Genomic DNA, 25,593 nt, shown 5'->3' with positions numbered 1-25,593 from the left:
AGAGAAGAGATCTGTTCTGTTTTTCTAGAGTTATTCTTTGCTTTAAAAGAAAGAGGGTTTGGATGCTGGTTTGTAGACAGATAATGTCGTAGAATTTCCAAGATTAGTATTCCTTTGACCCAACAACTCTCCAGATGATTAACTGTTCCAGAAATGGAACCTCAGTCCCTCACTCTTTTTCATTCAGCCACCAGCAAAAATAATGTTTTTTCTTTTCTTTTTCTTTTTCTTTTTTTTTTTTTTTTACTAAATATGTGGGGCCCTCATATCTGGTAAGCAACCAGTACTACAGCAGGTGTTAGCTTGTCCTTTACTGTTGTTCTCTATCTCAAGATATAGCCAACTCCACAGGTTAAATGAAGCCTCAGCTCTTAGGATTGTTCAGTTCCTTAAGCCAATGACTGGCCTCAGGTCGTAATTATGGACAATATAGTAATAGTGCCACAATAGTGCATGGGTTGTTGGTGGAAGCAGTATTATGAACAATAGAAAGCTTACTACAGTTGAATTTGAGTAGTGGAAACCCCTACGAAGTTACTAAGACATTTTCTTCCCAGCAACTCACCTCTAGAATGTCAGATTTGACTTTCAGCATTTATAAACTTCATCAAACCTAGTCCTGTTTAGTTTCTTCTGTCCTGTGTCATAATTATAGTTCTGCTTATTGAGCCTCTCTTCTTCACACTGGAATAAACAATCATTTACACATTGTGTCTGGCCCCTGAAGACAGTTCAGTTCATGCCTCTTGTTAAATGGTTCCTGAACTGGGTATGGGAACACACAGCAGAAGTCACAGCTACTGCAGAGACAATAAAGTCAGGTCTCTGGAGTTTGGCTAAGACCAGCCTGGGTAACATACTGAGATAAGGGCTGGTAGGTTGGGAGTGTAGCAGTATTAAGCATGTGCTTAGCAGTATACAGCACCAAAAATAAATAACTATTCCTTACAGTCTTCCTGCTTTGGAAAGTGCATAGTATCTAAAGGTTGGATTTTATAACAGGTGTGTTGCTGGGAAGAAGCATCTGTCCTGAGACTTGGTAGTGATGTTACCATGAGCTCTTCTTGACAGGCTCCTATAAGCACTTCTGATTCCTCTACAGGAGGGAAGAGAATAGTTTTGAAAGAGATACAGTTCCTCCTGAACCACCTGCCAAGAGAGTGTGTACTATCAGCCCTGCTCCCCGGCACAGCCCTGCCCTCACTGTGCCCCTCATGAATCCCGGGGGCCAGTTCCATCCTACTCCACCACCTCTTCAGCACTATACTTTAGAAGACATTGCAACTTCTCACCTGTATCGGGAACCCAACAAGATGCTAGAACACCGAGAAGTTCGTGAGAGGCACCACAATCTTAGTAAGTGACCTCAGCAGCATAGCAATGCTTTAATCTGGAGGAAATCCATGGATTGTTTTCCTATTCAGTGATAAAGCCAAATAATATCATCATTGCCCTTTTTTCTGTTGATAAGATGATGTCGTGCAGCTGGACATAGTGGCACATGTCTGTAATTGCAATACTATGGAGACTGAGAGGTAGGATGGATGATCAGCTCAGGGCCATTCTCATCTACATAAGGAGTTTGAGGCTAACCTGTGCTATAGACAAAAAAATAGAGGGCTGGGCATGGTGACATCTGTCTGTAGTGTTAGAGTCACCCCAAGTTTGAGGCTAGCTTGATTTACATGAATCTCAGGCCAGTCAGAGCTGCTTTGACTCTGCATGTGGAATCTGATGGAGCCTGAGAGCAACAGCTTCTGAAATGAATGAAGATTGCCATCTCTCTCTCTCTCTCTCTTTTTTTAAAGGTTTGAAATGCCTGAAGCACAGGTCTATGTAACTATTAAATTTAGGAATGAACATTCCCATTTAAAAAGTCAAGTCCTGGGCTGGAGAGATGGCTCAGAGTTTAAGAGCATTGACTGCTCTTCCAAAGGTCCTGAGTTCAATTCCCAGCAACCACATGATGGCTCACAACCATCTGTACTGAGATCTGGTGCCCTCTTTATGGCCTGTAGGTATACATGCAGGTAGAAAACTGTACTTACAATAAATAAATAAAATCTTAAAACAGGGGGCTGGAGAGATGGCTCAGTGGTTAAGAGCATTGCCTGCTCTTCCAAAGGTCCTGAGTTCAATTCCCAGCAACCACATGGTGGCTCACAACCATCTGTAATAAGGTCTGGTGCCCTCTTCTGGCCTGCAGACATACACACAGACAGAACAATGTATGCATAATAAATAAATAAATATTGTAAAAAAATCTTAAAACAAATTAAAAAAAAAAGCCGAGTCCTAATTTGAAATCAGTTTTGAAAAGAGTTTTTTGTCACGTTCTCTTTTATAGATGAATCTTTGGAGTTTAATTCCTCAGCATCTATTGGGCAGGGGGAAAAAAGGCTGCCATCTTGTAGAGTTTCTCTTGCATTCCATTTGTTAGGGATACCTTGTGGAGACCACATTGACTCATTCCCACTCTAACCTAGGCTGACTGGCATCTTCTCACAAGGGCCTCATGCTTCACGCAGTTATTACTGAATGGTGAAGGCCATGAGAGCATTGGCTCCGTGCATTTATGGAGTCTAAGCTACTGTAACATTTGATTCCAGAAGATCTAGGCAGTCATTGATTTCTTCATACAGAGAAGATCAAAGCAACTGTGGCCAGTGTAACATAGCTAGTGACTTTGACAAGATTCAGCTCTTAAACTGCCTGATGTTGAAGTTGTCTTTGTTGGTATCCAATTCTTACTCTCCCATGCCTCTTTGTTTAACTGTTAAAAAACTAGACAATGGGGGTCAGCAAGCAGGCTCAGTGAATAAAGCACTTGCCATGTAAGCCTGGCCCTGAGTCTGATTCCTGGAGAGAATTAACTCCAGAAAGTTGTTCTCTGTTCTCCATGCGCCGTCATCTTCATTGTGAGCATACACAGACACAAACAATATTAATATCAGATTTGTTTTAAGAACTAGGCTTGCTATTGACTTTTTGTTTCTCTTCATACGCAGTGCCCATTTGGGAGAGAAGAGTGGTAAAAGCTAGGTGTGGGGTCTGAAAGAAAATGACCCCCAAAGGGAGTGGCACTATTAGGAAGTGTGACCTTGTTGTAGGAAGTATGTCATGGTGGGGGTGGACATTGAGATCTCTTTTGCTCAAGATTTCCTTAACATGACTGTCAGTTGACTTCCATGCATGCAGCCATGCTTCTTACTATGATGATAATGGACTGAACTTTTGAAATTGTAAGTGAGCCACCCTAATCAAATAATTTCTTTATAAGAGTTGCTGTGGTCATGGTATTTCTTCACAGCTATAAAAACCCTAAGACTCTAGATATAACTGTATTTTGTTAGATTTTTACTAATTTAGAAAAAACTGTATATTTACATCTGGAAGTGTAATTTGAAATTGTTGCTCCCCTACCATGACGAATCCACCGGGTTCACCAAAAAAAAAATTCCTTTGTTTTCCTTTGACCTTTCCTTGTCTGCCCTGTTAATACTGGTCCACTCCCCTTTTCTCTCCTAGAATGAACTCTATGGACACTATAGCCTACCGTAGAGCTGTAATTTTAGGATATATGTTCTATGCAATATATAAAAACGTATTTACAGTAAAATGTACAAGTGCTTAGGCATTAGAAGATAGCAATTCTTAGTGGAAGAGCAAACTCCAATTGTCTTGCTCCATACTTTGCATGTAATGGAGTTAAAGATGTGTGCTTTAACTGACTGGCTTAGTCAGTGTTCTGTTGCTGTCAAGAGCCATGACCACAGCAACTCTTATAAAACAAAGTATTTAATTGGGACTGGCTTATAGTTTCAGAGGTTTAGTCCATTATCAGCATGGCAAAAAGCATGGCAGCATGCAGCATGGTGCAAGCATGGTGCTGGAGAGGTCTGGATCGGGATCTGAAGGCTCTAGAGGATGGGAGAACCATTGGGCCTGCCTTGGACTTTTGAAACCTCAAAGTCCACCCCTAGTAACATACCTTTTAATCCTTTCAAGTAGTGCCTTTCTGGTCACTAAGCATTCAGCTCTGGAAGCCTACAGGGCCCATTCTGATTCAAGCCACCATAGATATCCAACTCAACAGACTATTTCTGATACTTTATTTCCCAGAAAGTTGATTATGAATAAATGCTTATATGAACAATGGAAAAGGACACAGCCCCTAATAACGTAGCTCCCTGTGTAGGACAGGCTAACCTCGAACTTACAGAGATCCTCCTGCCTCTGCCTTCTGACCACTAGGATTAAAGGTGTGAGCCACCACCACCACCACCAGGCTAAATACACAGCTTTTAAAGAAAAAGAAAAATGGCAGGATAGGTAATGAGTGGCAATGCCTCTCCTAAATGAAGGAATGGGCATTTCTATCCTACAGTATTAAACACACTAAATAATGTGTTTCTAGATAAATAGGGTTTGTTTATTTGTTGACCTTAGAAGATGTTTATAAAAACTATCTGTACTTCCTTTTCTGATATAACCTGTTGTGTCTTGTGATTGTTTTTCTTCTGGGGTATTTGTCTTTACAATTGAAGAGTTTGGGAGTCAACACCCCAAAAATGCTGGGAATGGAACCCTGGGCCTACTGTATGCTAGTTAAACAGTCTGTCACTGAGCTGTACTTCCAGTCCCTGTTGTCATTTGATCTGAATACTAACTCTTTATTGGCTAGCATTAATGCTTGTATCATTTTGTGGGTCTCACACCAGATATGTTAACTTACTCTTAGTAGTGTGCTCCAAGTTGACACAACTGTGTGTACCCTTGATATTATTCAGTTGCTCTGTATTCTTTAAATGTATTCTTTTTTCTGATAGGTCTGAATGGAGGCTACCAAGATGAGCTGGTGGACCACCGTCTGACAGAGAGGGAATGGGCTGACGAGTGGAAACATCTTGACCATGTAAGAATCTCTCAGCGTCCTTTCTTTGTTTTCCTCAGATTGCTTTTAAGTCTTTATAGTTTGTTTTGCTCCTTTTTAATCTGTTTGTTTGTGGATTTGGTATGGATTGGTGTGTGCATGAATGCTGTCATGAGTGCACTTTGTGTACATGCTAAGACTTGAGTATGGAGAGTCAGAGGACAGCTATTTGGTCTTCTGACTTGGCAGCAAACACCCTTTACCATTACATGCCTTAACATTTTGCCCGCCCACGGCAGCAAACACCCTTTACCATTACATGCCTTAACATTTTGCCCGCCCACTTTTGTTTTTTACTTTCCTATTCGGGCATGCACCATCCATCTCTTCATTTTTTTTTTAAATATTTATTTATTATGTATACAATATTCTGTCTGTGTATATGTCTGCAGGCCAGAAGAGGGCACCAGACCTTATTACAGATGGTTGTAAGCCACCATGTGGTTGCCGGGAATTGAACTCAGGACCTTTGGAAGAGCAGGCAATGCTCTTAACCACTGAGCCATCTCTCCAGGCCCCAGCTCTTTTCATTTTTAATGCTACCAGTAGTTCATGCATGTTTAAAGTGGACATGACTTTTAACCACTTGCCCAGGTGAAGGGCTGCAGAGTCATTCTCAAATCTTGGTGTTAGGCTGACCTCTCCAGTTCCTATCGCAAGTAATCATGTAATAGATAGTCAAGCAAAGGTTCCAGCTTTGCTACTTACTGCCTTTGTGAGCTCCATACCTCTTTTAGCTTTGATTTTTTTTTTTTCTCCTTTAAAAATAAGGTGCAGGGCTGGAGAGATGGCTCAGTGGTTAAGAGCATTGCCTGTTCTTCCAAAGGTCCTGAGTTCAATTCCCAGCAACCACATGGTGGCTAACAATTATCTGTAATGAGGTCTGGTGCCCTCTTCTGGCCTACAGGCAGACACACAGACAGAATATTGTATCCATAATAAATAAATAAATATTTAAAAAAATAAAAATAAGGTTCAGTGAGATGCCTCTGTAGGCAAAGGTGCTTATGCCAAACTTGAGTTTGATTCCCAAGACCCATATGGTGGAGGGGAAGAACCAACTCTCACAAGTTGTCCTCTGACCTCACTCATGGGCCATGGAATGTGCACGTGAAGACACACAAACCCACTCACACACTAAAATTCTGTAATATGTCTCCTTAAAAAAATTGTATAATTATTTGTAATATATATCCAAATTAGAATTAACATGCTGATATATACTCACGTTCTCTTTCCCATCAGAGGAGAGCATCCGCTCTCCCTGAAAATAGTCAGTGTCTACTTTAAAATTGCACATTGTGGCTTATCTAAGATATGATTATTATTGTTACTATCACCATCAGCATCATTGTCAATCATCTGACCCTGGTTCCTTACCTAGGGAGTAGTGCATTCGTGTATATGCATGTGTCTGTCACAGAGACAGCCCCAGATTGCATTTTTATGAAACATCTAGATTTGTCTGATAATACCAGGTACTCAGGTTTGGTGAAAAATTCCTTTACTCACTGAGCTATTAGCTTACAGATCAGCAGTTTTTTTTTAAATAAAAAATTGCTCAAGACCACTCCCATTGGCTATTTAAACTGCCCCCCCCAGAGAACGAACAAGTGGTCTCCCCTTTTCCCTCTCTGTTCCCCCCCCACCTGGGGGGGGGGTGCTGACATCCATTAAACCTGGGCTTCTTTAAAAAAAAAAATTGTCATGATATGAGATGGTCAGAGGACTACCTTCAGGAGTCAGTTCTCTCCTTCCATCCTGTGAGTTCCAAGGGCAGCAAGTATCCCTTACCTTCTGAGCTATCATCTTGCTGACCTGTATAAAGACCCCCCCTTTTTTAATCATTGGGTATTATAATTTAGAAGTAACATAAGTATGTGGGTAGATGTGCACAGGTTGTATGCAAATGCCACACGTTATTTATGAGGGAATTGGAGCACTTTTAGTGTTCCTGGAGGGTTCTAGAACCAATACCTCCATGGGCAAGAAAAGATAGCTGTGTATAGAGAATAACAAGGTGTAAGAGGGACATAGAGATGATTCAGTGGTTAAGAGCACTCGCTGCTCTTGCAGAGGACCCAGATCTGCTGCTCAGCATCCCCATGGCAGCTTACAACCATCAGTAACTCTAGTTCCATATTCCCTCCCTGATCTCTGAGGGCAACACATAAGCGCATACACTCCTATGCGTAAAATAAATTATTAAAAAAAAAAAAACCAAGGCATAAAAAGAAAAAAATTAAAAAAAAAAAAAAACCAAAAAACCAACAAGGTATAAGAATTGACTTTCCAATGTAAACTTTATTCCTAAACTTTATTCTGTGAGTTGTTTGTCCATCCTTGATTTTCACTGTTCCTTGTTAAAGTTTATCATCTATGCCTCACTTTCTGTCTGGCTCAGGCCCTGAATTGCATTATGGAAATGGTAGAGAAGACAAGGCGCTCTATGGCAGTTCTGAGGCGTTGTCAGGAATCTGATCGTGAAGAACTCAACTATTGGAAAAGGCGATTTAATGAGAACACAGAGATGAGGAAAACTGGGACTGACCTGGTCTCCAGACAGCACAGCCCCGGGAGCACAGATTCTCTCAGCAGCGGTAAGGACCGAGAGCAGGAGCCTGGGAAGAGCAGCGCCTTTCACTGCACTTAAAACGTCAAATCTGAGTTCATTGGTTTGTTTGTTCTGTAGCATTTGTTTGGTTTGTTTTTGAGAATCTTACTGTTGACAGGTTTTTGTCCTGCCCAGCCCTGCAGCCATTTAGTTCAAAATAAAAACACAGAAGCCTGCATTAATTATAAACTGGTTGGCCTATTAGCTCAGACTTCAAGGAGGTCCCCAGCACCTTAGTATGTACCTTAGGTGGACGCAGTTGTCTTGCTTCAACTTCCCAAGTGCTGGGATTAAAGGTGTGTGTCACCATGCCAACTGTGTTTATTTAGTTGTGTATGTGTGTGTTTGTGTGCGATGTTTGTGGAGTGTTGGTTATTTCCTCCCACCACATATTGGTTCTAGGGATTGAATTTAGTACTTCAGGCGTGGTAGCAAGGTTAACAAGCTATCTTGCCAACGTCCCCCACATTGCTTTTTTAATTTTGTTTGTTTGTTTTGGTTTTTCAAGACAGGGTTTCTCATGCGTAGTTTTGGAACCTATCCTGGAACTCACTCTGTAGACTAGGCTGGCCTCAAATTCACAGAGATCCGCCTGCATCTGCCTCCCGAGTGCTGGGATTAAAGACCTGTGCCACTACTGCCCAGCTCTCAGGTTTGTTATTGTTAGGTTTGCTTTTGTTACTTTCTGGGTTTGGTTTTTAAGATATGTTCTCATTTTGTAGTAGGCTGACCCCAAACTTGCTTTTAAGCCCTGCCTTTCCTGAGACTACATCATGAACAACTGCCCCAGCCACTCCTATGATTTTGTTATGTCCAGTCCCAATGTAGAAAGGTTTGCTAGAGGGTAAGGTAAGAGCAAGAAGAGGAGAAATTCAGGATTCTGTGGCCTCCAATGGAGAAGGAGTTATTAGCCAGAAACTTGGGTGACATCTAAACTTTGACTGGAATATAACTTAATGATGAGCATTTGCCTAGTCTGAGCAGTGACCTGGGTTCAACTCAGCAGTACAAGAGATCAGCGAGGGAGAAAGAAAAGAGTACCAGTTACTTATGTCACATCACGACTAGGTACTTTGATGGTTGCACTCAGCATATTCCTTCTTGATGCTATTCACCCCACTTCTCTTTCTTTCCTCAATTACCCTCCACTTCCTGGTGGCTGCCTTCCAAAGATTAGCTCAAGCAAAGCTGGGTTGTTCATCTTGATGCAGGAGAGATGAGTAACTCTTCCCGAGGGTACATCCAGGAAGCTTGAGTTAGTTATCCCCCAGAATGTTCCATCACTTTCCCCCAGACTCTGAAAAGGTGCCCTATCCAAAGGCACAGATGAATGACAGGCCATCTGTGATCACACTCTTTCTCCACCCACCCACCTAAAGTTCCCAAATGTTCATCAAAGAGAATGAATTTCTTCTTATGACAGTGCTAGCATTTTCTGTAGAAGACAGCCGTTAGTCTCAAAGGACTGGAAGAAAATTTGAGGAGTTGCCAGCATTAATAATGTGTGTCCTATCCTAAATAGCTAGCGACTGCCACTTTCTCTCTTCTTTGACAGGCATGGCTCTTGAGCCAGCCATCAATCAGCACCATTTTATATGGGATATCTGGTATATCAGGAAACAAACAACTTATATTTTATATGGGATATCTGGTATATCAAGAAACAAACAACTTACACGTGTGCACACACCTTTGATTTAAAACTTCAAAAAACAAATGAGGCGAAATCTTGGGTCATCCTTACAAATCTGAGCCCGTAGCAAATATTCCCTGCAGCAATTTAGAGATCCTGGCTAAAGATGGACACCCACAGTCATGTACGTTTCTCCCTTGAGATGCATGTGTGCAGCCGAGGGGACAGAGTGCAGGCTGAAGCACTCACTAACACACCTCTGTGTGCTGTCACTGCTCTGTACAGACTGCCCTGACTTGAGGGTCTACCTGAAATGACCATATTGTCTACTGTGCCTGGAACAGTTCTTACTATTTTTATGACCTATCCAAGTCATCACTAGCACCTCCCTTTCAAAATGAAGACAATTTGGTAAATTCTAGTCACTCTAGATTTAGTACTTCCTGGATCCCGGTGTCTCCTATTTAGATTCTGAGAACATTGCCAACCTGTCTGACTTCAGTTGTATCATTTGTCGGGGCTACAGCTTAGTTGACCTGGTGTTTACTTAACATGCACTAAGCCCTGGGTTTAGTCCCTAGCACCACAAAAACTGGGTGTGGTTTTAGAGTACACCTGTGATTGCAACATTTGTTAAGTTGAGACAAGAATTTCAGAAGTTAATTCCTAGCCTGAGCTTCATGAAACCCTGTCTGAAAAGAAGGGGAGTGAGAGAAGAGAAAAAAGTGGTACAGTAGGGGCTAGAGACATGGCTCAACAGTTAAGAATACTAAATGCTCTTCCAGAGGACGGGACTTTAGGTGGCTCACAACCACTTGTACCTTCAGCCTCAGGGAATCTCACTTAAGCAAACACCTGCACTCGTACAGATTCACACTCAAAGACAAGTAGTCGGAATTTTTCGTTGGGACAGTTGTCTCCCCAATAATGAAATGGAGACTTATTATTAATTATAAAAGTTTGACTTGTGTCTCACTAGCTCTTATAACTTAACCCATTTTTATTCATCTTTGTATTGCCACATGACTTGTGGCTTTTACCTTTCCTCTCTCATGTCTTGCTCCCACTCCATCTTGCTGGCAACTCCATCTTTCTTTTTCCCAGCACTCTTCTCTGTCCAAAAGACCATACTATACCTCCTCCCTAGCTACTGGCCGCCTAGCTTCTTACTAGACCAGTCACAGTGACACATACATCTTCACATGTCATAAAGGAGTATTCTACAATGTATACATAGTAAAAATCAATTATAAATCTTTGTTTGGTTGGTTTGGGTTTTTTAGACAGGGTGTTTTATGTAGCCCTGGTTGTCCTGGAACTCACTGTGTAGGATAGGCTGACCTCGAACTTACAGAGATCCTCCTGCCTCTGCCTCCTGACCACTAGGATTAAAGGTGTGAGCCACCACCAGGCTAAATACACAGCTTTTAAAGAAAAAGAAAAATGGCAGGATAGGTAATGAGTGGCAATGCCTCTCCTAAATGAAGGAATGGGCATTTCTGTCCTACAGTATTAAACACACTAAATAATGTGTTTCTAGATAAATAGGGTTTGTTTATTTTTTCACTATGTGTCAGTTTTAGAAGGAAAGCAGAATTCATAATGTGGACTAAACTGTTATATTGGAGTATGATGGGCATTGTTTTCTTTAAGAAAGTCTCTTACTAACATGGTGCACAACTTTAATTGCAAAATTTTAGAGGCATCAGAGAACAGCCTATTAGAGAGTTCTAGGATATTCAGGGTTACATAGACCTTGTCTCAAAAAAAAATTTGTTTTTCGTTATTTTAAAAATCATATGGGTGCATGCTTAAATGCCTATCTGGTGTATATGTAGGCACAAGTGCCATAGTGTATCTGTGGAGGTCAAAGGACAATTTTTGAGAGCTGATTGTCTCAAAATTTTGGGGCTCCAGTGATGTAACTTGTTTATCAAGCTTGCATGGCAGGCGGTTACCCCTGAGCCATCTCTTTAGCACCTTTTATGACAGAGCCTCCTTGCATAGCTTTGGTCGACTTAGAACTCGCTATGTAGACTAGGCGATGATTTTTTTTTTAAGTGCTATTTTTGTTTGTTTTGGTTTTGAGACATGTTTCACCCTGTAGCTCTAGTTAGTCTGGAATTTGTTATGTAACCCTGGCTGGCTTCAAGCTCAAATTGATCCGCCTTCCTCTCCCCCCTTCATGCTGGGATTAAAAGCGTGCCTAGTTAAGTGCTATTTTACAAGTAACTGGACTATGTAAAGGCCATATGCAACAGCTCTCTAGAAGCTGAGGCCGGAAGAGTTTATGTTTGAGGCCCTCCTGAGTTGCGACATATTGAAACATCTCCCACCCCAGCAAAGCCCAGATTATAATACAGAAAGATAAAATTGTAGAAGTACTTTCTCCTTGTTTAATTTCTCATAGCAACACTTAGTAACAAATTAGTGTTGTCTTACAAATATTTCTGTGTTCATATTTAAAGAGAGTTCCCCCAGTTCTTTGTTTTGTCATTTTCGGTCTGAACTTCTTGGCACAGGCCCATAATCCCAGCTACTTGAGAAGAAAGAGAATGAATTCAAGGCTTGCCTGAGCTACAAAATTCAAGGATAGCCTGATTTACATAGGGACATTTTGACTAAAAGTAACAAAAGGGAGCCTGGGGCTTGATTCTTAGTCAAGGTACAATGAATTTATTTATTTGATGTCCCAAGTTTTGTGTGACCCATTGGTGAAGCACTTGCCATGAACGAAGCACAGATGTTTGGATCTAGGTGGTAATGAGAAGTCTGATAAAAAGAAATTTTGTGTCAGGGTTAGGGATTATTATTAGAGCATTTGCCTAGCATATATGAGAATTTGGGTTTTGAATACTGACTAAAGACAGCTTCTGACTCCTTGCTCTTTATCTCTTTTGTATAGATTCTCAGCGGGAATTCACCAGTAGGCCAGGAACAGGATATGTGCCTGTGGAGTTTTGGAAGAAAACAGGTGTGTATCTGTCTGTTGGTAGGCTGTCTGTACTCACTAGTTTATGCAAGCCAAAAACTCATATACTAAGGTGAAGTAATAGGAGCGGCGGGGCTGCGTCCCCAGCACTCCGGCTGCCTGCTCGGCTAGCTTATGCCCCGAAATAACAACACACAAACTGTATTCATTTAATCACTGCTTGGCCCTTTAGCTCTAGCCCTTACTGGCTAATTCTGATATCCCGATCAACCCATTTCTAATAAACTGTAGCACCGGTCTTACCGGGAAGATTCTAACCTAATCCATCCTGGGTTGGAGCTTCATGGCGTGTGTCTGCCAGGGAGCCAGGAGCATGGCGTCTCTCTCAGGCGTCTGCTCCAGAGAGGAGAGCTGTCGAGACTGAGCTCACTTCCTCTTCCTCCCAGCGTCCTGTTCTGCCTACTCTTCCCACCTATCTTCCAACCAATAAAATGGGCCAAGGCAGTTCCTTTATTAGCCAATGACCTTCCTCCATCACTAAGGAAAGTTTGCACAGCCTTTATTTGTCCATAGTGTCTTTTTTATTGAATTGTGGCTTCTCCTAGCCTCCTTCTGGCTGATCTGTACGTTTCCTGGACTGAACTGGCTGCCTGATCCTTGGCAGGCCAGGGGTTCGGAATGGACCCTCTAGGCCTTTTCATGGCTTTCTACTGGCTGCCATTGAAGCAGGAAGTACCTAGTTATTCCTCCATTTTGACAGAAGTTGAATTTATTTTCTGCTTAGTCTCTTTGCTAGTATCATACTATATTCACATTGCCACCACATTTACTGAGTTCTCTTTTTCTTTTTAAGTTTTCTTGTGTTTGTGGAACACACAGCACAGTGTGGAAGCCAGAAGGCAATTTTAATATCAATCTTTGATCTACCTTGTTTTGAACCTGTCTCATTTCCTGCTCTGAACACCAGGCTAACTGACCATCTCCCTGTGGGAATACTGGGATTGTTGGATGCATGCTTTTACACCAGACTCTCTGTGGGTTCTGCAGATCAAAACTCATGTCTTGCACTTACATGGTAGGCACTTTATTCACTGAGCATCTCCAGAGATCTCTGCAAGAATAGTGAGGGCTCATAATCACTCAGCCATCTTTCCAGCTCCTTTTCCTGCTTTTAGTTTACCCAAGACTATTTTAGAGCTAAAAAAAAGTCAGCTCTGTGGCTAAGTGTGCGTTTACTATCTGTCAGGTACACTAGCAGCACATCGTTACCCAAGAGTGAGTACATGCAGGTTCTTGAGTGTAGTTGACAGGTTGTATCCCAATTTATACCAGTTGATGCTGGCTTTGAAGTCAGCATCGTCCTTCCTTAATTCCAGAGTAGCTACAATTTTAGGCATGTTTATCTATTAGTTATTTTTACCATGTAAAACAGTTTGAAATTACTTTTAGAATGAGAAAAGTAAATCTTTTTTGTTTTTGTTTTTCAGGGCAGTGTTTCACTGTATAGCACTGGCTGTCCTTGAACTGACTCTGTAGACCAGGCTAGCTTAGAGAGATCTGCCTGCTTCTGCCTCTCAAGTGCTGGGATTAAACACACGTGCCACCACTGCCTGATGAGAATAATGTATTTTATATTGATTAAAAAATTAGGTAGATTAGGGCTGGAGAGATGGCTCAGAGGTTAAGAGCACTGGCTGCTCTTCCAGAGGTCCTGAGTTCAATTCCCAGCAACCACATGGTGGCTCACAACCATCTGTACTGAGATCTGGCGCCCTCCTCTGGCGTGCGGGCATACATCGAGGCAGAATGTTGTATACATAATAAATAAATAAATCTTTTTTCAAAAAAAAAAAATTAGGTAGATTAGTAAAAATTCACACTAAGATAAAGATTTCTTAATGACTTAATGACTCTGGCTACTTGAGAGGTACCTTTGTTAACTGCTAAGTGCCTAAATTGCTTTTGGGCCAGCTAGGCCTCATTTTGCTACAGTATTCCCTGTGACCTTAGACAATCTAGTTCAAACTACAATTGGGTTTGGGTTCTTTCTTTCTGTCAGATTTTATTTATTATATATACAGTGTTCTGCCTGCATGTATGCCTGCAGGGCAGAAGAGGGCACCAGGTCTCATTACAGATGGTTGTGAGCCACCATATGGGTGCTGGGAATTGAACCCAGGACCTCTGGAAGATCAGACAGTGCTCTTAACCGCTGAGCCATCTCTCCAACCCGAGTTTAGATTTTCAAAACAGGGTTTCTCTATATAGCCCAGGCAGTGCAGTGATCTAAGATAGGGAAATCTGGAGTCCTTGACCTCTGCGTGAGGACTTTAAGGCTGGATCAGTTTTATAGGAAGTTGTAGCTCTTTTGAGCCCATGCTTTATGAAAGAGCCCAGCTGTTAGGGATCCCCTTAGTGCCTGGGTTTTATTTCCTGTGGACTCCTAAAAGAGATTTCGCATTCATAATCTCTTTTGGCTAAGTCCCATGTAGTAGTGTCTTCACTTAAGGAAATCAAGCAAGGTGGGTCAGAGGAGGGAGGAATCTTGTTTCTCCAAATGTCCCCTCCATTTTTACCTGGATGCTCTAGGCACGTGCCTGCTCTTTTTGTATGCCCATATCACTGCACAAAGCTGCTGATGTCCTTTACCACATGCCCAGACCTCGCTGATCCTCACCTCCTAGGTGCCTTTTCCAAATTCAGAGCCTCTTGTCTCAACTGAGCCATAGCAGCTTCCCAGTTGCTTTCTTACCTCCATAAGATACATACATACATATATAAGATGCAAGATATACATCTATCTTGTATAGAACTCCAGAAGTTCACATTCTCTTAGAAAATACAATATTCAAAACAAAACATATTTTGATCCTCTCTTGTCTCTTGAAAGACTAGTCTCTAATTTTGACATATGAGATGGCACCTCAGCCACTGGGGTACAGGAAAAGGAATGGTGTTTACATACTTGTGTGTTCCCAGCCTAACACAGCATCCACTTCGATGTGTATACCTAACAGTCGCTTCACTGGGTGAGGCTGTGTAAGAATAGAATATAAATGTGTGTTCATATTCACTCCTGCACATCCTATTTTCACTGTTTTCCTTAGAAATACTGTGCTTAGCTGAGCATGTTGGCACGTGCCTGTAATCTCACTGCTTGGGAAGCAGAAGCAGGAGGATTGCCACAAGCTTGAGACTAGCCTAGGCTATTTATTTATTTAATAAATAGTGAGAATTTATTAAACCCTACCTCCTTGAACCCCCTTACATCCAGTGTTGTGGATTGGGAGGGAAAAGATCTCTCTGCCAGTTGATTTTACTGTTGCTTTCTTCCAGAAGAAGCTGTGAATAAGGTGAAAATTCAGGCCATGACAGAAGTACAAAAGGCTGTAGCTGAGGCGGAGCAAAAAGCCTTTGAAGTGATTGCAACTGAGAGAGCTCGAATGGAGCAAACCATAGCGGATGTCAAAAGGCAGGCTGCAGAAGATGCTTTCCTGGTCATCAATGAGCAAGAAGAGTCCACAGAGGTCAGAGCTATGCTGGGCTATAGGCTGGGCTGGGTGGCTGAAGGGGAGCAAGCCCACTGCTTGCCACTGTGGTGCTGGGGAGGAAGAGTTCACTAGATGATGGGATTTTTATTTATTTATTTATTTATTTACTTACTTACTTACTTATTATGTACACAATATTCTGTCTGTGGTGCAGGCCAGAAGAGGGCACCAGACCTCATTCCAAATGGTTGTGAGCCACCATGTGGTTGCTGGGAATTGAACTCAGGACCTTTGGAAGAGCAGGCAATGCTCTTAACCTCTGAGCTATCTCTCCAGCCCCCGATTTTTTTTTCTTTTTCTTTTTCTTTTTTTTTTTTATATGTATTTATTATGGATACAATATTCTGCTTACATATATGCCTGCAGGCCAGAAGAGGGCACCAGACCTCATTACAGATGGTTGTGAGCCACCATGTGGTTGCTGGGAATCGAACTCGGGTCCCTTAGAAGAGCACGCAATGCTCTTAACCGCTGAGCCATCTCTCCAGCCCCGATTTTTTTTTTTTAAGCTGATACCAGGAGACTTTTTCCTTGCTTTAAGATAAACCAAAATAATAATTCTTTTAGATTCATTATAGTCTATCACATACACACAGTATATTGCTTTAGCTTCCATGAAGGCGGAGTTTGTCCCAGTTACAGCTGTAGTGGTTTCACTGCACACAGTGAAACCTAACTATGTGTGTGTACCTCTTTTTAAACCTCACAGTAATCTAATTATGGAGATGTTGATTCTCAATTTGCAGGAATGGCAGATAAAATAGCCCGTCCAATGCCCTATCCAGGGCTCAAGACTCAGTGATGCTTCAATACAATGAAAAATTGCAACTGGGCATGATGTTACACACCTGTAATCCTAGCATTTGGGAGGCTGAGGCCAGAGAGTTTAAGAGTTCAAGTGAGCCTGGTACACATAGGGGAAAACAGGTCACAAAGAAAAAAAAAAGATGGAAAGGCAGAAACATTGTGACAGTTCAGTCATACCCCTGCCTGCCGCCTATCCCCCCGTACTAGGTATTACATTTATGGCCTTTATTTGGCAAATGTGCTACCTCTTAATTGCATCCCCGTCTTTTTATTGTTTTTATTTTGAGACATGGTCATGCTGAGTTTATAAAACTGCCTTTGAAGCCAGCGTCCACCTGCCTCAGGCTCTAGAGGAGATGCATGCATTCAGCCCTAGCACTAGTGTATTTGAAATCAATGAAATTTCTCTGTGTAATTATTTTTTTGAGGCAGGGTCTCTATGTAGCCCTGACTGTTCTGGAACTTGCTATGTAGATTGGGCTGGCCTCAAACTCACAGAGATCTACCTGCCTTTAAGTGTTGGGATCAGAGATGTACACCACTACTCCCAGCCTATAACTTTCATTTTAGTCTTTAGTCTTTTTTAAGGGTAGTGGATTTTTGAGACCTGATCTTTCTATATAGCCTAGTCTGGCCTGGTACTGTGTAATCCAGGTTGTTCTTGAAATAAAGGCAATCCTTCTGTCTCAGTCTCCTCAGTGCAGTAGATTTACAGGTGTGCAGCATCATGCCAACCTTCTCATTTTAGTCATTTTTTAGGATTAGAACATAAGGAATAAGACTATAGTAGCTATAATTTTAAGCAGCAAACTAAAAGTAGCCTATAGGTGAGATGTGTGCCAGCATGGATCCTGGCAAGTTTACATTTCAAAAGGAAGAACAGACATCTTCAGCATTTGGTGAATTGGCAGTGGACCAGAAAGGAAAGGCTGATTGTCTTGCATTTCATCAAGAAAATTCTGCTGAATAAATAGCAGTTTCTCCATTTCATGCGAAGCTGTGCAAAACAGGAGAAGCATGCTACCCCCGCCTTCTCTTCACAATGACCTCTCATCATTAAGGAACCAGTTTTCTGTATAGAGGGTACAACTGCCCTGTCCTTTTGACCTGGTAGCTTTTGTGAAGATAAACTGAGTGTACAGTGTTATAGTATTCAGTGGTGTGTAAACAAACTATAGCACCTCCTACTTTTGTCAACCTGGGCTTCTTTTCTGCCTGGGATGATTTTGTTTGTCTGTTTTTCCCGAGACAGGGTTTCTTTCTGTAGCATGACTGTCATAGAACTCACTCTGTAAACCAGCTGGCCTTAAACTCACAGAGATCCACCTGTCCTCTGCCTTCTGAGTGCTGAGATCAAAGACATGCGCCACCACTGCCCAGCACCTTGCCTAGGGTAGAGGGACAGAAAGACCTTATCTCTCCAACAAGGCATGTTCTGTCTCCAGCTCCAACTTTTCTGGCAAATATAATAAATTAGCAATTGACTATGAAGTAGAGAGTCTTTTTCTCCTGTGGGCCAGGGCTGCCAAGAGTTCTGAGTTGGGATCCAAGGTTTTGACAAGCCCCAGGTAATTCTGATAGAGCTTATGTGAGATGCTGACATAACCAGTGGCTTCTGCTTAGCAAAGGAGATCCTAGAATCACAATCCTGCCTCATGTGACTCCTGACTCGGGAGCTTTCTGACCTTCCCACAAGAACCACAGAAGAGCCAAATCTGGGGCTCAGGTTTTGAGAAATGCTAATTTGAGGGGATGATCAAAGAGTAAACAGTTTCTTTTTGGGAGGCCAAGTGTTGTTCTCGAGATGGTGTCTTACAGTCTAGGTTGGCCTTGAATTCACTATATAGCCAAGACTTACTTTGAACTCCTTCCTCACCTGCTTCTGCTGCCCAAATGCAGGGATTATAGTCAGGCACCACCAAGCCTGGCTTAAACCCTTTGTTTGGTTTCAAGAAGTTGTCTCACCTATTACCCAGGCTGGTCTCAAATTAATCTTAGCCTCCCAAGTAGCTGGAACTACAAGCCAGTGCCACTCCTTTGCCCAAGTTCTCCTGACACTAACTGTATTATACCTGCACATTATGAGCCTATCTCTGGGTGGAGACTGCTACTTTATCCTACATTTCATACAGCATGAAGATATCGTTAATGACAACCAAGATGAAAATGATGGTGGCTTGGTGCTCCGACCTGGTTTTTAGATGTCCTTGCAGACACCTGAAGGGAGAGGCAGCCATATAGCAGGGCTCCTGGCTTGTTCCTCACAAATGCCATCAATTTGTTGAGGTATTGCTCCTCGGCAACCCATCAGACTCATAGTGTTCCAGAGACTCTGGAACACATTTTGCCTGAAAATGTATGAATGTAATAACAATTATGTCTGTTCTCTAATTCTGTCCTCTAGCAAGGTTTTACTGTCCTTATAGTATATTTCCTGAGAAGCCTGAGTTAGAAGAGATCTGTAGTCTTTTCTGATGTGCTTTGAAGTAAGTTTATTTCTGGAGTATCAGGGCCTAAGTAGACCAGACTCTAGGCTTTAAATAGCCAACCCTTTGATGACATTTAGCCTTATCACATCTGGGCCTCAGTTTTCCCATCTTACAATGCTGAAAAAGAACCAGTAGGCCTGTTTTTTATTCTGGTCAAGCATCCTGATTTTAGGGAGAAAGCTGCCTTGTTCCTTAGCTAATGTTGTAGCCAGTCTTTGAGATGGACTTCTGCCATTCTGGTAGCCTTGCAGGCAAGAAGGCTAATTGCTAAGTCCTTGATGGCTTTACCAGACTAGAATCTTTAAAGCAAACAAACACTTTGTTTTTGCAGTGGGGCTGGGAGTCTTCCTGTGTAGCGCATCCATATGTCATTGCTGCATTCCTCCCAGAGGTAGCAAAGGACTTGGGAGTCAATGATGGAGCTACACAGGAGTAGGTTTTTTGTTTGTTTTGTTTTATCTTTAATGCTGCCTTTGCTCCCAGCTATCTAGAGGTATGGTGGTAAGTTATATATTTAGTGACATAGTGGCTGTCCTGCTGCTTTCATGGCTGCTACTTGAGCTCTCACCAAACCTTGTTTAGCTCTTATGTTCTATGGTAGAATTACTGTTCTTAACTGGTGCTTTCTGCTGAGCCTCAGGAGTATTTAACCCGCTCTGAATAAATGTAGCAAGCAGTAAGGAAACTCCCCGAGCTCTACTTCAGGTACCTCAGTGTTCAGTGGCCTTGACAAGTTGACCCTCAGCAATATGGCATGACAGCAATGGGAATAGGCACAGAGGACAAAGGGAGCAGTAGTCCAGCCATCTCCCTTTCATCCATCCTGGTTCCCTGGCAGGTACTTGGGGGTGGGGGGAATCTGTTTTCCTATATTCCTTTAAAAGTCTGTTAAAGGATCAAATATTAGCCAGGTGGTAGTGGCTCATACCTTTAATCCTAGTACTCGGGAGGCAGAGGTAGGTGAATGTCTGTGAGTTTGAGGCCAGCCGGGGCTACACAGAGAAGCCCTATCTCAGGGGGAACAAAAGATCAAATATTGTCAGTAAAAATGGTAAAGATGGTTCCTCCATTGGTTGCTATAGAAAATGTTTGTTCGAGCCTCATGTAGATTTCTGGTCTTTCTCCAGAAGAGAATTGTGAGACCTGGGCCAGGTGACATGTGCCCATGATCCTGGTGTTTGGGGGTTGGGGGGAGATAGGAGGATCAGGAGTTAAAGGTCATCCTCAGAGGACTCACCCACAGGTGTGTAGCTCCACGACCCTTGCTCTACCATGCAGATGAGAAGTGGCAAGCCTGACCCTCAAGATATCACCAGCCACTAACTGATGCCTGTGTCTTGCAGAACTGCTGGAACTGTGGCCGAAAAGCCAGTGAGACGTGCAGTGGTTGCAATATTGCTCGCTACTGTGGTTCCTTCTGCCAACATAAGGACTGGGAGCGGCACCACCGCCTCTGTGGCCAGAGTCTGCATGGCCACAGTCCTCACAGCCAGAGCCGGCCACTGCTCCCTGGAGGGCGGGGTTCAGCCAGGTCTGCTGACTGCAGTGTGCCCAGCCCAGCCCTGGACAAGACCTCAGCCACCACCTCACGTTCCTCAACACCTGCCTCTGTGACAGCCATCGATGCCAATGGACTCTGAGCCACAGACTCCACCCACCCTGATGACCACTCCACGTGGCCGAATGCTTGCACCAGGGAGCTGGCAATTAGAGCAAGTGGCTGTTGAGTCATCAGCAAGAAGCGAATTGGCAGAAAGCATCCAAGAGGCACTCCATAGTTTCTCTAGGATTGCCACTTGTCCCTTGGAGAACTAGTGTGTCATTCTCTCCACATAGGAAGTAGCTTGAGCTGCATCCTCCATGGCTTTCCTGATGTTTCTCTTCCAGCCAAAACTGGTATATCTGGCCGCTTCTCAGTGTAGACCACCAGCTCCCCTGACTCCTCGCATCAGCAGATGTCAGTAGTGTCCCACCAGGTACCTGTGCCACAAACCATCCATAGGAGAGGTCTAAAGGCTGGTAGCAGGCTACTGAAGGAGACCTTTCCTCCCCCTGCCACCAGTTTCTTGAACCTCATCTCCATCCTCAAAAGACAGTGAAGGGTCTAACAGACCACAAAGCAGTCCTCAGGACTTCTGAGCCACTCAGGCCTGCTAAGACACCCAGACATGCCAGAAAGAAGCTACCACTTCAGTAAAGTCTCTAGAAATGGTTAAAAAAAAAAAAAAAATGAAAGCAGTCTTCCCCAAGCATCACAGATCATTCTGGACAACATTTTCCAGCTTGCCCAGCTCCATTAGTTTGGAACACCCCTCCCCCAACTCCAGTGTTTTACTTGATTTTGCTTGTGCAAAAAATAACATCCATCGCATGGATTGGTCTGAGAGAGGATGAAACCATTGTGCTAGTCTTTTCTCTTAGCATGTTGGCCAAACTAAAATATTGAGTGCATCACCTCTTGAAAATGCAAAACCCTCTGCTGCTGCTTGACTGTTTAAACAGTCGTCTTGTTCTGTGTGTCCTTTTCTCTCTCAGACTGTGCATGTCTGAATCACTGGGGGTGTCTCTTGCCCATAGGTTTTGTTTGGCACCTGTCAGGCTACAGTTTGAGCAGTGTTCCTGACTCTGATGGGACCTGGTTTTGTGGCATTATGCCACTTCATGGGTTCATTATCAGCTGGACGTCCTTAGCCTCTTTTCTGTGTTTTATCTGTGATAGCATTCCTCACAGCTCGGAGTTTGTGAAGTGTGGGAACAGTTCTGAAAAGCCTGAGCGGTTTTTCTTCCCGACTTCAGGGACTTTTCCAGTTATCTGAGTCTCCAAATAGAATACCACCTGTACCGTTTGTCAGGCTGAGTTCTGCCCCACACCTGTTCTACTGCTGTGTGAGGTCAGTGAGGAGTCCCAGGGCCTTGCCCCTACCACTTAGTATCTCCCAGCATCCTCTTGCTTTATGTAGTCAATTGGAATGAGTCACTGACTTTGATCCTCTTGGCCTTTGGAAGCTGTGGTCACCTTCTATACAATGACCAAGTCTGAATACTAGCCCTTGCGCCATAAAAGCATGGATGTCATTTTCCTTGCATATAGTCACAGCTAATTTTAAGATTTTTGACGCCCTACCTTATTTGAACAAGGATTTTCAGTCTTAGAAACTTAGACAATTAAAATCATGTGTCAGCATAGAACACCCAAGACTCACTGCTTGTCAGACAGCCAAGTGCAGCCTGGCCTCCCTGCCGACATCCCCATCAGACTGCTGTTGTAGTATCCTAGCCACTGAGGACAGCTCTACTTTACTAGGTAGAGTCAGTACAGACAGTACCTACCCCATAACCTCAGACACAAGACTTCTGTGCTACAAGAAGACCACAGGTTTCTGGGAGTCTGAGAATGTCTCCTGGTGTACCCTGGATCCATTTTTCATTAGTCTATTGGATTAACACCTACCTGTTAAAATCTTGCAGATATTCAAGGTAGTTAGAATAAAGAGCTGGAATCAGCACACTGCTTCTTACCAGGTTGGAGATAAGTTTCTACAGCAAAAGTCTGGCCTAAAGGTCTACTTTGTGGGCTACATGGTTGCCCTGTCAGATTCTGAGTCCATATTCCTGTTTGGGGCCTGCTTAGTTTCTATGCCCTGCAGATTTGTCTATAAACCTGGACAGTACTTCACACTGAGAACTGTATAGCTCAGTTCTCAGACCTGTTGCTGTCTGACTCTTAAGCGGCATCTGCATACGGCTTGCTTTTCAGATTCAAGGAGTTCCTTTCTGCATTCTCCAACTCCTCCCTAGGAGGAGCAGCAGCATCTGGGTAGGAGCTGGAATTAGATGAGTGAGTCCCAGCTCCCCTTCATTTCTAGTCTGCTAATATGACCTATTGCTAGGCTGGACGTGAACATAACCTTCCATTCATTCCCACCTTTCTATCTTAATAGAAAAGAAGAAACAACTGAGCCAGGCTGCTCAGAGGCTTGGCCTCCGTAGTAACTATTTGGGGAACAAAAAAGATCAGGGCTTTATCATCCTCTACCAAGTGAGAGATAAAATTGGAAGAACCAGACAAGACCAAAGGTAGCCAAACTGGAGTTATACAACAACCATCCCTCCAGCAAACGGTGAAGATTTGGTAGGTAGGACGCTGTGGAAGCTAGGTTGAGGTGTGACTTACTTAGTGGTGTGGCTAGCATACAGAAGTCCTGGATTTGATTTCCAGAATGACATAATCCAGCCATGGTGGTAAATATCTATAATCTGAGCACTTGGGAGGTGGAAGCAGGAGGATCAGAAATTTAAGATCATCCTCAGCTACGTAGCAATTCTGAAGTCCACCTCAGTTCCATAAGACCTATCTTGACAAAAAGACACATCTAAGGGCCCTGCAGCTCCATCAGATTGACTCATGCTGACAAGTGGTGGTGAGAGCACAGGCCAAGGCACTAAGTCACATGCTGCCGTGGATCTGTATGGAAACACCTGCCCAATCTGCCCCCCTCAAGTCTACTCAGGGCGTTAGCTGTTATCTTCTGCAGTGTGGTCCCCAGGAAGTGCTTCACGTCTTGATGTCAACTCCAACATCTTCCAGAGGGGATATCTGCATTTTAGTTTGTGTTAGTCCTAGCCCTAAAAGATGAAGTGACCCATACCTACTCATAGAGGGTGAAGACATTTTTCTGAGTGGTTCTGGAAGCTGTCTCAGCAAGTATGTGTGGACTCAACAGAACTGCAAGTGTATGTAGTGGGTTCTCTCCGGAGCATAAAGAATGAGCAGATGGCCATCATCCTGGAAACTGCAGACGGGATTGTGGGCTGAATAAACCATTACAAATAGGACACATCTTGGAGGCTTTCTTCAGAACTGGACTAGAACCAAGGTTTCCAGGCTCCTGGCTCAGGAGACCAAGCCAGTATGCCTTGATGAATGTTTGCAGAGAACTGGGTGGTGACGTGTTTGAACCAAATGTGAGAAAAGCCAGAAGGAGCTGAGCTGGCCAGTGTGGGCCAGGTGGCCAGCTGTGGAAGATTGTTGACCCAGCAGCTGCTTGGCAGGACCTGCCCACTCGAGTATATTCCTTGTAAAGCCAAAATGCCGAATTACCTGCTTCTGCCTCATGTGTTGACACCCATTTCCAAAGATGATGGAGTACGTGTGAGCCAGGAGGAAGCTGAGGTGGTGGGTGATGTTTTGTCCCTCCCATCTCCTTCCATAGCCCAAGAGGTGCTGCTTCCCACTCAGACCCCATCTTGTCAGGCCTCCAGCTGCCCAGTGTAAACTGTCAATGCTTATACCAAATAGGGCATGTGCAGCTGGTGTCTTGTCAGGGACAGCCCAGTCCCTGCTTTGCCAGGGAGAAGCTGCAACACTTGTTCAGTGAATGGCTTAAAGGGCTGCTTGATAGAAGACCTTCATCCCACTCCTGTGGCATTCCAAGTTCCCGATGAGGCTACAAAGGCTCCATCCCTACAGAAAACTAATAATGTAAATAAAGAGCCAAGCTTGTAAGCATGGTTTGCAGAGGTAGGTGATGAATGTGAAGCCACCCGCAGGACACGTTTGAGTCTGGTTTTCCTGTGCTTTGTCATTTGACTCAATAGGAACTTTTGTTACTTAACTCTGTTCATAACTTATTTAATGTACTGTATAAATGAACCAAAACTGTTAAATACGTATTTAGTTTGTTCTACTTAAAGTAGTTAATAAAAATGCTATATTCCTTTTCTGACTCAAGCTGGACTAGGTCTGGGCAAGATAGTATATTGGTAACAGCGCATAGGGCACAGTGGCTTGGTGCGGGCTTTGGTATCATCACGTACCACACACATTCTCTCTTCCCTTCCCAACCCCAGGTCTTTGACAAAGAGCAGTGGGGCTGTGGACAAAAGAGCATGGGGTTGGGCAATCAGGAAGGGGCTCTAGCACATAAGTCTTTAAGGACTTGTAGTTAGATCCTTCCATGAGACAGCTACAGCCACCTTCTCTGTTCCAGGGAGGCCTAAGTGGCCATGCTGGTTGCACTTGAGTGTCAGTCATAGAGTACAGTGTACAGATATATTCTTGCTTCTCTACGCTCTTCTCCACTGAGGATTTTACTAAGAACATTAAGCCACGGAAGGGACTTAGGATGTATTTTTTCCTAGTAACTTTTGTTATTTACTTACAAAATTTCAGCCCGGACTTGTGAAATTTTTTATTTTTTCTGTCCTAGTGTTAATTCTTAATCTCACTGATAACTAATTTGTGGCAATACTTAACTAAGTCTCACTTGGCTTCATTGTTTGGTGTCAGGTGCCCTCTGGAGGACAAAACGGTGCCTGCTGCTTCTGCCTGAGTTAATTCCTCTCCAGGGTGATCCTCTAGCTGCTTTTGCTTTTTCTGGGCTTCAACCTTTTCTGAATCTGTCTCTGTCTCCCTGCCCACCCCCCTTCCTAGACAGGGTTTCTCTGTATAGCAGCCCAGCTCTCCTGGAACTTTGTAGAGCAGGCTGCCTCAAACTCAGAAATCTGCCTGCCTCCGCCTCCCAAGTGCTGGGACTAAAGGTGTGTACCACCACACCTGGTATTTCTGAGGCTCTCTCTATCTTATGAGTTCAGATGATGTTTTCTGGGTATATTAGGAAGTTCTAGAAGAACG

At 43.3% G+C, this 25,593-nt stretch overlaps 1 protein-coding gene across 3 annotated transcripts in view; it reads left to right on the top strand.

Moving 5' to 3' along the window:
- Positions 1-24,680, top strand: part of Cbfa2t2 (CBFA2/RUNX1 partner transcriptional co-repressor 2) — a 100,383-nt gene extending 75,703 nt beyond the window's left edge. For 2 of the 3 annotated variants that reach the window (XM_041670242.1, XM_041670245.1), the window contains 6 exons: positions 1,103-1,356; positions 4,830-4,915; positions 7,338-7,533; positions 12,086-12,154; positions 15,449-15,639; positions 20,303-24,680. In XM_041670242.1, coding sequence (XP_041526176.1) covers positions 1,103-1,356; positions 4,830-4,915; positions 7,338-7,533; positions 12,086-12,154; positions 15,449-15,639; positions 20,303-20,599 — 1,093 coding nt within the window. In that variant the 3' untranslated portion in view covers positions 20,600-24,680. The remainder of the gene's footprint in view (positions 1-1,102; positions 1,357-4,829; positions 4,916-7,337; positions 7,534-12,085; positions 12,155-15,448; positions 15,640-20,302) is intronic. The other variant, XM_041670243.1, reaches the window with a different exon arrangement.
- Positions 24,681-25,593: the final 913 nt, after the last annotated feature.

Source organism: Microtus oregoni, unplaced genomic scaffold, assembly GCF_018167655.1.
Source record: "Microtus oregoni isolate MIOR12 unplaced genomic scaffold, Mior012 000020F_ref0000438, whole genome shotgun sequence".
Lineage (NCBI taxonomy): Eukaryota > Metazoa > Chordata > Mammalia > Rodentia > Cricetidae > Microtus > Microtus oregoni.
Note: the sequence above shows the minus strand (reverse complement) of the source record. Positions and strands in the feature narration are given on the sequence as shown.